We start from the raw sequence: 16616 nt of genomic DNA, 5'->3' as shown, positions 1-16616 counted from the left end.
CAAAGTAATATAATTTCTCCTTTCCATCTTCATTAGAAAAGAAGTATAGTTAGTGTCTAACTTCTTCTAAAATGTAAATATATTTTAAAAAAGTGTAACAAACTGATGAAAACATTAAAAAACCCTAACTCTGTGTTAGGCACTGTACACATACTCACCGTAAGAGTCTCCACCCCAAAAAGCTTATAATCTAAATAAGTAAAACGGACTACAAGTGGGAGAAGTTATGGGCTCAGAGAGTTGAAATGACTTGTCCAAAGTCACACAGCAGGTTAGTGACTGAGCTGTGATGATATCCCAGGTCCCCTTATCCTCAGTCTAATGACCAATCTAACAGACATTGCAGCTTCTGCTAAACCTTAAAAAAAAATGTTACTATCCCTCCCAATTAGCAAAAACCATTGTTTTTCTAGTGGAGCAGAAGCCAACATGGCTGCATTTTGAACATGTTTGTTCATCACTGATTATGCACTTTATTCACTATTTATTCACTAAATTATGCCATTTTTAAGGTGGTTGAAGTTTTGGCTAAGTATTTTTATGAAGAACTGTTTAAATGTCCATAATGAACAAAATTAACCCATTATTACAAGCGTTCATTAAGTGTTTAGCAACTTACCATCACACTTTTGTCCATTTTCCATGGTTCATAACAGTCAGAATTTGGCAACGGCAAAAGAGAGCTTTTTCCTGAGTATCTGAAATCTAAGATTCAGGATAAGAATATTTAATGGATTGCGTAATAATATGGGTCATACACTAGTCATGAATCTTAGTTTTCTTTAAATTAATTAAATCCTGAAAACAGCTCATTATTATTTTCCTTTAATGACATTTCAGGTTATTTCCTACATATGTAAGACAGGCCTACTTTTTGCACTGTAGCAGGAAAACCGATCAGATATACTATAAATATTTGCACCATGAAAACACGAAATTTTAGAATGACTTGAATAAAATCATATTTATCTATACACATGTCATGTACACACCTCCCACCGTATAAGACAAAAGACTTTTTCCTTTGAATAATAGTTAATACAAGTGTTGTTTGAAAATCTTAGTTTAGTTTTTTGAGATATATAAACAGTGAATAGTGTTTTTGCGTGCCTCAACTTTTGGGTGCTCAATTTGACTCCTTGAAAGAACCTGATTTTCAAAAGGCAGGTGCTCAGAACTTTCTGAAAATCAGACCCATTTATGGTGTCTCAAGTTGTGCACCCAAGAACAGAGGCACCCAAAAATCACTAGTCACTTTAAAAAAATCTTTATACTTCTTATTCCAAATAACTAACTGGGAATATAATAAGCAAAATAATCTTATTGCTCCAGTAACAATTTTCTACCCCCTCCCCAGCCTCTTCCCTGGGGGTTCCTCCAGTTAGTTCAGAAAGCATCATTTAGAGCTTTTTAGATTTACTCTTTTTTATTTTTCAACTTTAAGTATGGGCAATCATTCAAGAGCAAATGTTTTCTGAGGAGGGAGTTCTGGTCACCCACATTAAATCCAACATATTTGATAAGTATCTGACTCAAATCAGAAATGACAGCAAATGCATATTAACAGTTTGAAAAACCCGATTCTAAAAAATAAAAAAAAACAGTACACCAGACAGTGTGCAAAAATCATGCTAAGATGCTGAAATGGAGCCCCCTAACAAACTCTCTTATCTGGACAACTCAAAATATGTAGGTATTATGGAAGAATTCTCTCTAAATGCTAGCTAAAGGGACAATACAATCAAGTTTCTAAAGAAGCATGAGCCCTAACAGCTGAAGTTAAAGTGCTCTAATTAAAATGTAGATTAAATAGAGCATGAAGCTAAAGCACAAGCTACTGAATTACAGAATAAAATACCATTGATCCAGGGTTTCAGTACTGTCTCTTCCTGGTAGGCATTTATTTGCAGGGATGGCGGTTGCAATCCTAACCGAAGTTCACTGCTCACAAATTCTATATATTTAGAATCATTGCTAAATAGTAAAAGAAAAACACATGTTTAACAAAATAAGACAAGTTCTTCTCTAACTCTTCATGTCATGTATTAACTATAAAACACTAGATAATTTCTTCAACGATTAAAGCAAATCTTAAATATTCACTGTAAATTTAAGTAGCTGAAGAGCAATCCCCCAATATTGCTTTAGTGAAAGATTATCTCAACTTGTCCATAGTTATATTAAAGCAGGGAGAAGGCGATAGCAACTATGTAATTAAGAGTTAAATGCAGTAACTTGGTGGAGGGAGCACCTGTGAGCCACTTGTTTAAAATTCTGCCATAAAACTGAAAAGAAAGTTGGGATAACTGAAGTGTATGCTTGAGTTAAATCCTTTTCTAAGTACTGCTAAATCTTCCCTGCCAGAGATGAAATCTGTGGGGCTTATAAAGTTGTTTCTGAAGAGCAAATCTTATAATTTTCTAATGGACAAATTACACTAAAAGGAAGAATTTTTAACAATATTTCAAAGGGAAAATATTCCTGAGCCCCAATTAAGTGTTCTACCTCACAACTGATTTCAAATATATATGCTCAACACTGTTAAACAGTATATTTTTTCTAAGTATGAATATTTTCAGCAAGTGCAGCAAAATGTTTGTTGTTTCCTTCATTGGTTATAGTTAAAGAAATAAGAAAATTTATCCCTACTTACCTGAAAATTTCCTTTCTTTGAGTAATAAGGTACACAGATGCATCACAATGGGCACGTCAGCCTATTTGCAGTTTTGGGGGCAGAACCAGACCTGTCAGTCACTGGCAGTATGGGAATGTCCCATCCCCGCAAAGTTCAATCCAGCGAGGTAACTTCTACAGCCAAGATGATTCAAACAGATTGTGCTTAATATACTTTGAGGAAGAAGCATGATTTCTCCTACTAAAGAGCATGGCAAATTACACCTAACAATGACAAATCCAAATTCTTGGATGTCAATTTCCAACTCTATTCTGAGGAATCCACTGGTCTCCCATATGGTCCGCATCTATGGACCTTATTACTCTAAGAAGGGAAATCTTCAGGTAAGGACGGATAAAAATTTTCCTCTTCTTCGTGCTAAGGTTCACAGACCCATTACAATGGTATTTTCATAATAGTGTACCTCCAGGGTGGGAAGCAGGATCATCTTTTAAATGCAGCCATCCAAAACAAGGTAGATTATATATAAACTACATCTTCCCTGAGGCACCACAGCATGGAGACTTCTTCCAAAAGAGAGGAAATGGGACTGGCTAAGATTGGATGACCAATATGAAGAACTCGGTGAACTTATGAATTGATGGCTATGTGGCTGTAATGAGAAGCCATGGCCTCCCTCAGAGGTTGAGAGGGAGGGACCAAAAAACACGCCCTCCTCCCCCAGTGGGCAGAACCAGGAAATCTACGCCCAACACACCAGAAGCTATGAGGTGGGACAGGAAGGGGAAGTACAAAAGACGGGCCTTGGAGCTCAGGTGGGCTGGAGCTGCCAAGGGAGACAGACGCATCCCGCCTGCTGCTACCTATAAGGAGCTCCACCATGCTGAGGACTGGCCAGATCTCCCTGGGTTGCCAGCCTACAGAAACTCTAAGGAGCTGCTGGAGCTGCCACCTGAGGACTCATCAGAGTTCCCCGAGGAGACAGAGGATCCCCACGTTAGAGGTACTAAACCCTGGGGATGTAGGAAGTAGCCCAGGGGAACTAAATGATCGTCTGGTTAAGTGCTGGCCTGATCCTATGTCAGCATGCCACCACTCTGCCACTGTTAGGGCCTTGGGCTGGGACGTGGTGGAGTCGGTAGGCCCATGTCCCCCTACCATCCCACCCCTGGGGTGAAAGCTTCCCCACCTTAGGCCAGGAGGCCTGTGTTGGTCTACCGCCCCTGCCTGAGCCCTAGACTGCTTTGGTGCTCGCCCCTGCCCGGCCAGTAGAATAAGTTGCATTTGTTGTCTTTTTTGGGATCCATGAGAGAAATAAGTACTTTATCCAAGTATTCATTTCAAGCCTGTCTAGTCCCAGATGGAAGATTGGTTTTTCAATAACAGACTTCCTCTGCAAGAAAGAGACCTCTGAAGATACAATACTATCAGGCCACTAAGCCATAGCCCCTACAACAAGAAAGGCATAAAAAGTATATTTTCTGCTATCAAATTCCTAGATTTTGTACTGTCCTCCGGGGCAGTGGAAAAGCTGGGAAGACAAAGCAGGGTCCTTCCACAGCTTTAAGAGAGGTCATTCATCCCCTCACATCCTGGGTCTTGACAGAGGCTCCCAAAAATACTTTATTTTTTCCAAATGCAAAGAGGTTGATTACCAGCCCACTATATCGACTTATGATGAGTGAGAATACTTATGGACACCGGTTCCACTCTGCTACTCAGGCTTCTGCCATGTAAGTCTTGGTGTTCCTCTCTCCCTTGGTGAGCAGTGCACATAGGAGATAAGAAATTTTGTTTCACCCAGAACAGGAGAATTTCTGTCTGGGGTAGGGTTGTTTGTGTTGTTCTCAGTTGTAACAACCCTATCAGACACACTGAGTATCGTGACAAGAACAGGTCTGTTATCCATGGAAAGAACAGTGCTCTGAGATCTCAATGAATCATTGCATGCCAGCAGCTGGATGTGGTGTTCTCTTTCTGGTACCCAATTGCCTGAACTGAACTGGGAAGGTCCCTTAAAAAAAATCTGACTCCCAGTATTTCCCAGTTGGGGGAACAGAGAATATACATTAGAGCTAGATCTCTGCCAATGGATAAGATAGGCAGATACACAGAGGGATACCTGCAATTAATGGATAGGTATATGGACTCTGGATCATTGAAGTATACTTGTTTATGAGATCAGAATTCCAATAGGCTCTAATAAGAATTGGATTTGTTTCTGTAGCCCCACTTATTTTCTATTACAGCCATCTTCATCTTCTGAAAGGAGATCATGTACTGGATTGTATTCATCCTCAGCCCAGGCCTATGACTGACTTCCCTGGCACCACATATGAATGTTTGTTCTAAATCCAGGATGCTCCAGAAATTGTACCACTTTGTTCTGTACAGAGAAAGCTGGAGCAAACACACTGATCAGAAAAACTGCCCAGAAAGACATAACTGAATTTCCTTCTTCCCTAAAGCCAGTATTGTTGCTACCATGATCCCAAAGAGAGAACCAGAGAGTACAGGTAAGATCAAATGGTGAAGCTGAAAACTGGGAAAACAAAAAGGCAGAAATCTATCTGCAAAACATAATTATCTGGGGATTGTAAAATGGGAATACTTTGAAAACAAGCCTCCTTTGGGTACTACACCCATGTTAAAAAGTGGACGGGCATGGCCCCCCCACTTTTAAAAGTGGGGGGGGCATAGCTCCCCTGCCCACCTCTCCACCCCTGATTCCAGCATTCCTGTTTACCCTCCCACTTTTAAAAGTGTGGGGGGGGGCATAGCTCCCCTGCCCACCTCTCCACCCCTGATTCCAGCATTCCTGCTTGCTTCCAAACAGGAATGCTGGAATCAGGGGTGGAGAAGTGGGCAGGGGAGCTATGCCCCCCCCACTTTTAAAAGTGGGAGGGCCATGCCCATCCACTTTTTAACATGGGTGTAGTACCCTCACGCAGGCATGGCAGGGGAACTAATAAGGTGATCTGTTCCCCCACAGCAAGTGCAGCCCCTGCTAGCAGCACCAGCCTCTTCCCAGATGGGGGGCTGAGGTGGGCCTTAGTCCCACCTCACCATTGGGCCCTGCCCCCTGCTCCTCCTCTTCCCCCCAAAGCCCCACCCTCTGGCCAGAACAGAAGACAGAGCCAGGTAGTAGTAAGAGCCGTCTAGGGAGCCCAGACCGCTGTAGGGAGTTCCAGACCCTCCATCTCCGTGGGAGGCATGCCCTAGAGGGTGGGGACACGGGCCAGGTCCTGCTCTTGGGCACTCCAGCCCTCCCAATCAGGGCAGGTAGAGGGTCTGAGGCTCCCCACAGTGGGCCAGACTCTCTGGGCAGCTCTTACCACTGCTTGGCTCTGGCTTCCGCCTGGCCAGGGGACCAGGGGGTCATGGTTCCGGTACCAGTGCCCTCCCCTGCCCATTTCTATACAGGTTCCAGCACTCCTGCTTCCAGATGTGTTATTCCCAAGCTGTAAAACTTGCATAACATCACTGTTAATATTTCATAGATAACATAATAACTAAGTATATTAGAACAAGAAAGATGGCCATGTGGTAATGATGCCACTTAATATCTGGCCCTTGACTCATGAGCCCTCACGGGTAGGTAGAATCGCTGGAGATGGTGCTAACAAATGAAATTACTGGTAAGAAATTTTCCGTTTCCGTTTCTCACAATTCTTGATATCTGCGAAATAGCAAGCAGTAAACCAATGTAGAGAGGACTACAGGAAAAGTCAGAAAAAGGAAAAAGTGTCCCCTCCCCATCTATAATATTTGCTCAAAGGGCAAAATCATTTCTGGGACACCGCCTGCAGCACCTTCCTGCCAAAGGATGACTCTGCAGTGGATAGGAAGTCTATCTTGTAGTGCTTAATAAAGATGGTAGCATTTTTGAACACCTTACACATTTCTGCTGTGGATGCATTAGCTCTTTCTGTATGTCTGAGGTAAATTTTCAGAGCCCTTTTGACATCTAAGGTGTGCCACCTTTCCTCAGTAGGATGTTGTGGCCGTGGTCAGAATGAAGGTTCCTTGGGAAACATGTAAAAAAAGAGTTCACCTTTGGAATAAACAATTCCTGAGTCCTGAGCACCATCTTGTCCTCATGAAACACACAGTAAAGTTCCTGAATAAAGAGTGCTGCCAACTCTGACACTTGCCTGGCTGATACGATGGCTATCAGAAAGCAAGTTTTGATATACAAATAAAATGCTCAAACTGACATCAGTGGTTCAAAGGGATAGTTTCTCTAGACTCTCAGTACAACTTGGGGGGAAAAGAGGTCTAACTGCTGGCTTGGCTAACCAGACTGCACTAGGGAATGTGTGTACCTGGGGATTCTCTACCAAAGAATCCTCAGATCCTGCAAACATTGTGCTACTAAGGACAGACACCTGATGCACAATGATGCTGGATTAGAGACCTCCGTCAAACCCTTCTTTAAGAAAGTCTAAGAAAGCCATAATTCCTGGATTTCTAGGATTTACTTCAGATTCCTGGCACCAGTCATAAAATCTAGTCCAAAAATATGCTTTCAAAGTCAATACTCTTCTAAAAGACAATGCAATGACACAATTACTTCCCTTTCAACAGCCAGGCTGTTAGATGCGGCCAGTTTGGATTTAGATGAAGCAGATGCATGTTGTGAGGATGTCCTGTCTCTTTGGGAGCTGTAGAGGCGGTCACAATTTCAGCTCTATCAACTCCGAAGACCATGGTCTCCTTGGCCAATGTAGAGGTACCAATATTACTGTTGCCTGTTCTAGTTTTAGTTTCTGGACCACGTTTCCAAACAATGGGAAGGGTGGAAATGCACAGAGGATCCTGTGACCATTTATGGGACAGAGTATCTTCCCCATGGATCTGGGGTCTACTTCCCTGGTGAAATACTTTGGTCTCTTTGCATTGATGCGGTTCGTGAATTAGTCAGTTGAGGGCACGCTGAATGACTGGATGATTAACTCAAAGACTTCCTGATTTAGGTACTACTTGGGGTTGTTCACCTTGGTCCTGTTGAGCCAGTACGCCTTCTGGTTCAGGACTCCCTTTATGTGAGCTGCCCTGGGGGAGGGGAGAGAATGCTCTCCTCACTCCATGATTTCCATTGCTTCCGTATGTAGCGCTGGGCTTCCTGTCCCCCTTGGTTAGTCATGCTGTCTGACTGAATTGGAATGTTTCTCTTTAGGCTGGACTGGAACCTTCATAGTGGCAGCCTGACTACTCTTAGTTTATGAGGTTTATGCTGTAAGGTCCTTTCCTCCAGGTTCCAGATGTCTTGAACTGTTTGGGATCGCAGGTGTGCTCCCTAGCTCCCCAGGAAGGCCTCGGTTGTGAGTATCAGGGGTTCAGGAAGTCACATGGGTATGCCCTTGTGGACATTGCCCTAGGTTGACCACCATTTAAAGAGTTGATCTCCTGCGTCAGAACCCTCACTTGATATTTTATATGTTCCAGGGAGTGATCCCATACCTTTAAAATGAAGCCTCAAAGGTGCGTGATGTGTGACTGCACCCATAGAGTGCTCCCCATACACAATACCAGGAGGCATAGCAATTGAAGGCTCAGTGCAATAGTTGGCCTCTTGCAGTGCCAAAACAATGCAAGGAGGTCTTGAATCTTCTAGAACATCTCTAGAGATGGATATACCTTGACTATAAAGATGCCTATATCCACTCCCAAAGGTGTTATTTGAGTGGACGGAATCAGTGAGCTTTTCCTGATTTTGATGATAAAGCCATGCACCTGCCGGAGATTCAAGGACAGGTATGTAGTTCTATGTGCTGTTGCTGTGGATGGAAGATCCAGGAAGATGTTCAGGTGGATCCCCTGTGACCTGAGCCTGGCTAGGATTACCACTAAAATCTTTATAAAGACTTGGGGGGGGGGGTAAGCAAGGACAAGCCAAATGGGAGCATCAAATAAACAACATTGCTTCCTGCTATTGGCAAACCTTAAGAACTTGCGATGGCACAGTGATGGGGATACGGAGGTATACATCCATCAGATCCACTGAAGTCAGAATATCCTCCCTGGTCAGGGATGACAGTGTAGAGGTTAGGGTCTCCATCCGGAACTTCATTTTTCTCATCAACTTGTTGAGCCTTTTGAGACCTAGAATGGCTCTGATTCCCCCTGTATGTTTCTGAAAAATTAAGAAGATGGAGTAGAACCCTGTCTTTCCTCTGACGGAACTCCCTCTTACTTCCATATCCAGGAGATAAGAAATCACATTCTGGATTAGACCACGCTTTACGGGGTCATTAGAGAAGAGAGACTGGATGAAAAATAGATGGGGAGCCTGTAACTTGAGAGTATTCCTGGTTCACTAGCTCTGTGGTTCATGGTCAACGCAACCCATTCCTCCAGTTAATGGGAAATCCTGCCCCCAAGCTTCAGCTCTAGGCAGAGACCCTTGCATTTCTTGTCAAAAGGTTTTGAGAGCAGCAGGATTCCCTTGGGGCTTTCCTCGGGAGAACTTGCTGTTTCTTCACTGGTATTTCTGCAAGGATGGTGGCCAAAAGGAATGCCCTTGTCAGAAGGCTGGCCTCTTGTCTCTCTTAGCGGCATCGTGTGTGATTGGAAGGGACCATTTAGATGATGTGGCATTGTCCGCTACTACTTTGTCTTTGAAAAGCAAGGCTCCGGGGAATTTGGCAAAGCACAGCACCTGCTTCAAGTGTCCAGGGACGAACCCATCAGTGGCACCTGGTTACTGAGCTGGAGGACAGGGCTTTGGCTGAGAATCTCATCACGTCAGTAACAACACTGTTGCCAGGGAAACAGAGCCAAAGTCAAGTTGATCTCTATATGTGAAGGCTATGAGATCTTTCCAGCCAGGAGAGAGATGGCTTTGCAAAGCAATTAGCTGTTTGGGACACCTTGAGGAAGCCTCAAAGTATTGAGAGTGACCTACATTTTTTTTTCCTCTGTGAGGTCCTTAGGATAGAACTCCCTTTGGAGGGGACAAACATAACTTTAGCCAGGGACAGTGTCAATCTTTGGTATCTCAGTAATTGACATTTTTGTCCTATAGAACCTAAGATCTCTTTTGTTAATGTGATTGCCCTCATCTGGCTTATCCCATTCATCCCCGATTACTTCCTCAAAAGCGGAATGTAGGGGAATCATGGCCACAGGGAACGATTTCAGGAGAAGAAATTTGCTCAAAGGCTTACTCTTGATAATTTTGTTCAGGTTGAATCGGAACAGTGGATACAACCTTGTTGCACACGGCCTCCAATTTCTTAGGGGAAAAAAAGCCTTTGCTAAGGCTTCCTCTGGTCCTGATTGGACTTAGAGCCCATCCTCCAGACAATTCACCACTCTCTGTTATGGAGGAGGAGAAAGAGGAGTCAGGACTCATACCTCCTAGATCTTTTATGTTTTCCTTTGCATTTTTTGCTATCTTTGATTTTTTAGCTTGCTTAGAGCGTACAAGCTGTTGCAGCTTTGGTGATGTCTTTTGCAGGTAGCCTTGCTGAGGGCCTGAAGTCCTCTCACGAGCTCTCTTCCTGAGTTTTCGCTGCTGGGATCCCATTCTCCCACGGTGGTGTCGGGGGGAACTCTTCCAGAGCCCTCCTAGCCAAACTACAAAGGGGGGCTGTGTGCTTATGAGCCCAGCTTTTTTCCCCCAGGGTGCTCAGGGCCCATTTTAGGACTTGGGCGGGGGGGATTTGTGACTCCACAAATCTGCCCTCTGTTCTCCAGGGGACACTTGAGAATTACCTCTGAGTTGGTTGACTGGGGTCCTCCTTGTCCTTGGAGTCTCTCTCTGCTCTACTCAGACTCCTGGTCCATTTTTCCTATGTCAGAGTTGCGGAAGAGAATCCCACATGCCTGTCCAACTCCATGCCCTGGGACCTAACAGAGTTAGAGCTGGAAGGCTGGGTGCAAGATAGGCATAAATTGTTGCCTGCCATGCCTGGAAGGGGAGTCACATATATGAAGCACTGTCTAGATTTCATTCAGTGCTTTTTAAGTCACTCTGCCATACCTGGAAGCTGCAGAGGAGCCAGTAGGGAGGCACCACAGCTGAGGCTCTGGGGGGTTTCAAAACACAGCTCAAAAACTAGCCCAGGAGGGAGAAGGGGATGGGAGGGAGATCACGGTTCACCACTCCTCCGCATTTTGACAAAAAAAAGTCCTCCTAGACAAATGTGAAAGTGGGAGCTGCAAAAACCATCATCTGCACTGCCACGAAGGCAGAGAAACTGGAAGCAAGCAGCAGTTGAGGGGGCATGGCCAAACCATTTGGCTCCAAAACTCAGATCTTCCTTTGAACTGCAGAGAGAGAGAGAGGAGAGAGCAGCTCAGACGTCAAAAATTGTGGGAGACGCTGGCATGCAGAAACAGTGGGCAAGAGGCCCCTTTCTGCTTGTGGGTTGTTCAGCATCTGGGCCGCTGTCCCTCATACGCCACAGCCATCTACTGGATTGAGGTGGTAGAGGTGAGACATGGCAACCTGTTACAGAAGCTGGGAACAATAACCTGGACGTTAGGGTATGATGACCTACAGCAATAGCTGGGAATGACAGCCCAATAGTTATGGCATCATGACCCACACTAGCATTTCAGGATGACAACCTGATACCTTCCCAGTGTTTTAGACATGACAGGAAATTCCTATCCCACTATTACAACTTCCCAGGATGCATCAGAATGGATATATAACTATGGCTCCCCTAAGGCAGTTGCCGAGCTCCTACGCATAGTTTTAAAATAACCAGTAATACTTGTCTGAAAGAGTCTATCCTTTGGTTTTTGTTTTGGGTTTTTTTGGTGGGGAGCAGGTGATTGTTTCAAATATATTTTACTATTTCATTCGCTAACTCAGACTTGAAATGCCGGGCCTTCCTCCCTGAAGGAGAAAGAATTCCCTTTGTGGGGTGGTGTGTACCGATGCCTAAAGGAATCCACACACATTTATGTCCTGGCCTTTTCTGCACTGATCTGCCATGCTAAACTCTTTGAGGGTGAGCACGGAAACTAGGAGCTAAGGATTATCTGCCCTGCTGCACGCTGTGAAAATGAGAAACTCCCTTTGGGAGTTTGTCCACATAATAATGCTTCAGAGAGAGTGAAATTGAGCTCAGATTACTCTGAAAATATTACACGTGGCTAGTGATCTCCCAGTCCTCAAAAAGGCTGGGTTTATTTGCCTCCGGCATTTACCTTAAGTGTGAGCTCAACTGTGAAAAGTCTATTAAATGTCACAATAACCTAGAACAGTGTGTGTTGATGGGAAAAGGTGCAAAAGGGTCAGAAAAACTAAATTAGTCCAAACAAAGAGGCCTACTGATATAATTCTAGGACTGGGTTAAGAAGAAGCCTGGTAAATAAGAGAAGTGTGGGAAATCCATGAACCAAAATTGGTTTCTCAGAAATTGGGCCTAATTAGCGGACAAAATAATGAGAAGATGGGCTATTCAACCCACATTCCTTTTGGGGATCCTCAAAGAGACTTTGAGGGAACAAATATGAACACTGGTTGACTAAAAAACAAGAGAGAAGGGGAAGGAGCAAGCTTCACCATCATGGCTGCTATCTCCACCAGCTCCTTGGACCCTGGGATTCAACAGAACACCACTGTGCCTTTCTCATCCTAATCCTGAAATGTCCTGACCAGACCGGACCCAGATGACACCACCTCCTCCACCAGACTCAGCTAAATCTTGAACACCATCTGGAGACTTTGCATCACCCTACAACTCCCAATGTGTCCTCTTCCTTCCTCACCTTATTTCTTCTCTTTCCCTACTCCTCTCTTTTTCCTTCAGTCCAATAAGAGTCTGTCTTAGCCAGCCATGACTGCATACTTTGCAGTATTGCTGTAAGCCTGTGACCAGAGAGGCAACTAAAAGCAATACCCTAAATAGACCAATGCTGGTACAAGTGTGCCAGCTCTCAGAGTGGCTGATAAGACAGTGTGATGTGTCAGTGTTTCTCTAGCTGTAAGGTTGCAAGTGAGTCAGTACCAGAGAGATCAGCTGCATTTTCTATCTTTGCTGCTCTTTTCTTTCCCCTTTTGTGTGTGTGTCTTGTTTTGTCTTCTAGGAAACAGGACCAGATTTCAACAATAGCTCCAGCCCAGCTCGACTAACTTCCTCTCTCTCTTTCCCAAAAAGGACAGTTATTACCTTCTAAGAGACTGTTGAAATAAAGGGATTTTCCCTCTAAAAATTACTGTACAGCTAAAAGAAAAGGGAATAGGGGATGTTGTTAAAATGAAAAAAATATTTTATACTTTACATTTCAAGTTGTTTTAACTGTTTTCCCTTGGTTTTTTGTATCTAACAAAAAAATTAAAAGATTTTAAATTACATATGTGCAGTAGAACTAAGTAGGCCGAGGTCAGTTGACTAAACCCCAAACCTTGTTTAAAACTATTTAGCGTCGGGCAGTTATAGGTCATGTCAACACCTTTTACTCTTTGGGCACATTTATTTCATCTAAATTAACACAACATGTGTCCACATATGCCCACTGTGGGTCTGTCAAGGAAGGCACTGGTCTGAGGCTCATGTATGGGCTTCCTAGAAGCTATGCCCCTCTACATTGCATGGAATCTATATGGTCCAGACAGGTTTGATTTGCCTGGTGTTCTTGGCCTGGGATACGAGTCAGGATTCTCTTGGGTGGAGGGAAGATGCACCTGCTATAGAAGTGGCGGTAGAGGGAGAAGGCTAGGCCCAAAGACCCCCTTACCACATTCTCCAGTGTTGGCGGTATCCATGCTGTCTCTGGTGTCTTCCATCCACAACCTGTAGGGAAGTGGAGGGGAAGTTGGAGCAGGAGGTGGCTGAACTCCACAGTCAGAGGTGTGATGGCTGGTATGGACTATAGGGACTTCAGGTGCAGTCTTTCATTTGTCATGTTGCCCTCCTGAATTCGGTCACCTCATGGAGATGGAGAGAGTGGGGGCTACTTGTCCCAGAGCCAGTTCTTTTCCAATCTTGACTGTCTCCTTTCCTGCTGGGGGACAGGGAACCAAAACAACTCTGCCAAGGCTGGGCTGCTTCTTGCTCAAAAGAGCCAGCTTTTCTGATCCTGACAGGCAGTTCCCTCCTTGCCCAGGGAAGGGGAGCTGAAGTCATGCCACCCAGAGTGGGTTGTAAGGGAAACTACCTCTGCCCACAGAGCCAGACAATCTCCCAGTGAAGAGCACGAGAGACTTTTTTTGGCCTAGCTCTGACCCTGAAGCTTGCAGGAACACCAGCTACCAAAAATGCCTCAAAAGCAAAGTGGACCAATCACCCCAAAAATCAAGCGCAGCCCTCAGACATAGCTGGACATACAGCAGTTACTGAAACACACTATTGGTTTAAAATTTGAGATAAAGTTTGGAATTTTCCTCAGGAAATGTCTACAGCAAGGGGATATGGCCGAGCTGCTAGCTGCTGTGGTGGCAGATAAAACTAGAGGGAACTTCAGGAGGAGGAACATTCCTATGCTGCTAGTGACTGGTTCTGGTTCTGTCCCCAAGCTGCAAAGACGTTGAAGTACACATTATAACAGATTTGTGAACCTTAGCACAGAGAAAGTGTATTTGTTAAATGGGAATAAAAAGTAAATTTATTCCCCAGACCCTATTGCAGTTTGCAAACACATGCACTGCTGGTATGTTGGGGTTTTGTGTGTGCACCTTGTTAAGAGCAGTACATCATTATTTTAGTTCATTCTTGTTGAAAAAGTTTGTTTTTCTTAATTATTCCTGTCCATTAGCTAATCTTTCCAGGCTACCACTCTTCTAAACTTGTTCACAATTTTTGATTTGTCAAGATGGTAAATTAAACTGGTTCATAGTCAACCTTTTTTGCTCTGATGCTGTAAGTAGATTGTCACTAAATCGAATTTCTTTCAGATCAGCAGTGTAAAGTAATTTAGCTGACTACCACACAAGCTGAATTTTAAGATAGTGAGGTCTGTTTGTGAGGTCTTCTCTCTCTACAGTGCAAAATGTGCATTTCAAGTAAAGGAGTACATCTTTATTCCAATGCTGTATCAGAAGAAAAGCTAAAGCAATGGGATTTTACTACTGGCATAGAACAAAAATCAGATGCAAATACATTTGTGCCCAGTGTAGTCTATTTACCTGTGTAGTGGTGACAACTATAAAGACCTAAGTGCCAGTGTCAACAGTACTATGTCAGCAGGAGAGCTTCTCCTGCTGAAATAGCTACCACAGCTCACAGGAGCTATTGTAATTAAGTCAACGGGAGAGCTATTTCCCATTGGCTTAGAGTGTCTGCACTAGCAATGCTACAGTGCAGATGTGACGCTGTAAACTCTGTAGTGTAGCCATAATCTGTCTCTCTCTCTTTCCCACTTTCCAGAGCCTCCTGGTTGCTGAGTGAGTGACTCAAACTTCAGTTACCCAACCTTTCCTCCAGTTTCCTGGATGCTGCACTGGATACATGTATTTCTCAAAAGTTTTCTCCCACTCTCAGCTTTTGGGTCAATCCCAGTTCACACAAGCACATGCACATTTCAACAGGACATACTTGAATTTAAGTATGTGCTTAAGTGTCCTGCTATCTCAGGGACACAGTACATAGTTTCTGCAACCTGCCTCTGCTATAGATCAAAGAATTCCAATGCTAGAATGGACAGATATTGATCCAATTCTTTGACTGCTGCACAGTTCTAAACAGCAGCAGTGAACATTTACACTCTTTATTTTCACTCCGACAGTTTAGAAAATCTTTGAGCAGCAACAGAGACACTTGAGCTGTCTATGAACTGGCAGATATGACTTCATGGTTTAACCCTGGGTTCACATTTGCAAGATTACATTTGTAATCTTAAACTTAATTAAGCTTAAGAACTAAAAGCTTAATTAAAAAAATGAAAGCTTAGTTTCTGCAGAAGTTGATGACATTAACCTGGAAAAGTTTCCTACTGGTCAAATATAAGTGGATTTTTTAAGCATTGACAATAAATTTTGTCAGAGCCTGGGGAATCGTTTTCAATGGAAATAAATATTTGTAGTATGACAGATATACAATTTATCTGAACACTAGGGTTAGGAAACAAAACTATTTCTATTATTGAAAATATTGAGTGAGACTAATAAGAATACCACCTCTGTCACTCCCAATATCTATATTGTAAATACTGAAGAGCAAATGTCCAGTATTGCTAGAACTGGTGACACTACAGAATGAAAGACTCGTACCTCTATTTTTGCAACACTCACACTACCCACAGTTAGCAACTGATTATGATCTTTCATAGTTATGTGAATTACAGCAACTTAAGCATTTTCCCTGTTTTTGGAAGAACTAGGCTACAACTTGATTTGGAAAAAAAAAAGTCTCCTCCCTCTTCAGTTTCAAAATTTCTTAATTTTTCCATTTAGATTTCCCCTCCATTTCCAATCTTTTATTATGAAGTGTCTAGACACCAAATAATGTCTTGCAGTTCCAAACAAGCTATTATGATATAAATCAACATAATAATAAATGTAAAATTATGTTTTCTATAGAGTTGCTAGAATTTCACATTGCCATATTCTAGTAAAAAACTAGCCAATATTTGCACTTGAGCAGTTTTAGACAAAATCTTATCATAGCCAATTATTTCCTGGATTATTTAATTTGGTCAAATTATTAGTTCTACAAAACAGCAAATCCAAATATAGTCAATACTACTGCTTTATAGTTCACCATCTCAAGACTGATCATCCATACTGGAATACATTTTCAACTGCATTCATTCTGAGATGCTTGAATAGATAAGACATGGATATACATCAGACAAAATAAATCAACTGCAGACAAACAAAATTCTGTCCAATATACCAGGATATAACAGTAACTACATTACACCTCTGATACTTCTGGCTCTGTAAACATATTAAGTTATGTCAGTTTAATTTTCTACATAAATAGTGATGATGTAAGTGAAAGAAAAGAGTAAATAAAATCAGGCTGATGAGATTTGGTAAAAAAAGAAGTTGCCTTTCACTTTATCATTAGCATACATTACT

General features: G+C 43.0%; 1 protein-coding gene across 6 annotated transcripts in view; it reads right to left on the bottom strand.

Moving 5' to 3' along the window:
* Positions 1 to 16616, bottom strand: part of TOPAZ1 (testis and ovary specific TOPAZ 1) — a 101781-nt gene that overhangs the window by 69625 nt on the left and 15540 nt on the right. For all 6 annotated transcript variants that reach the window (XM_048838661.2, XM_048838662.2, XM_048838657.2 and 3 more), the window contains exons 6-7: positions 1859 to 1974; positions 620 to 705 (exon numbers count right to left, since the gene is read on the bottom strand). In XM_048838661.2, coding sequence (XP_048694618.2) covers positions 620 to 705; positions 1859 to 1974 — 202 coding nt within the window. The remainder of the gene's footprint in view (positions 1 to 619; positions 706 to 1858; positions 1975 to 16616) is intronic.

The sequence above is a fragment of the Caretta caretta genome, chromosome 2 (genome assembly GCF_965140235.1).
Source record: "Caretta caretta isolate rCarCar2 chromosome 2, rCarCar1.hap1, whole genome shotgun sequence".
Lineage (NCBI taxonomy): Eukaryota > Metazoa > Chordata > Testudines > Cheloniidae > Caretta > Caretta caretta.
The sequence above is the reverse complement of the archived record's forward strand: the minus strand, read 5'-3'. Positions and strand labels throughout refer to the sequence as shown.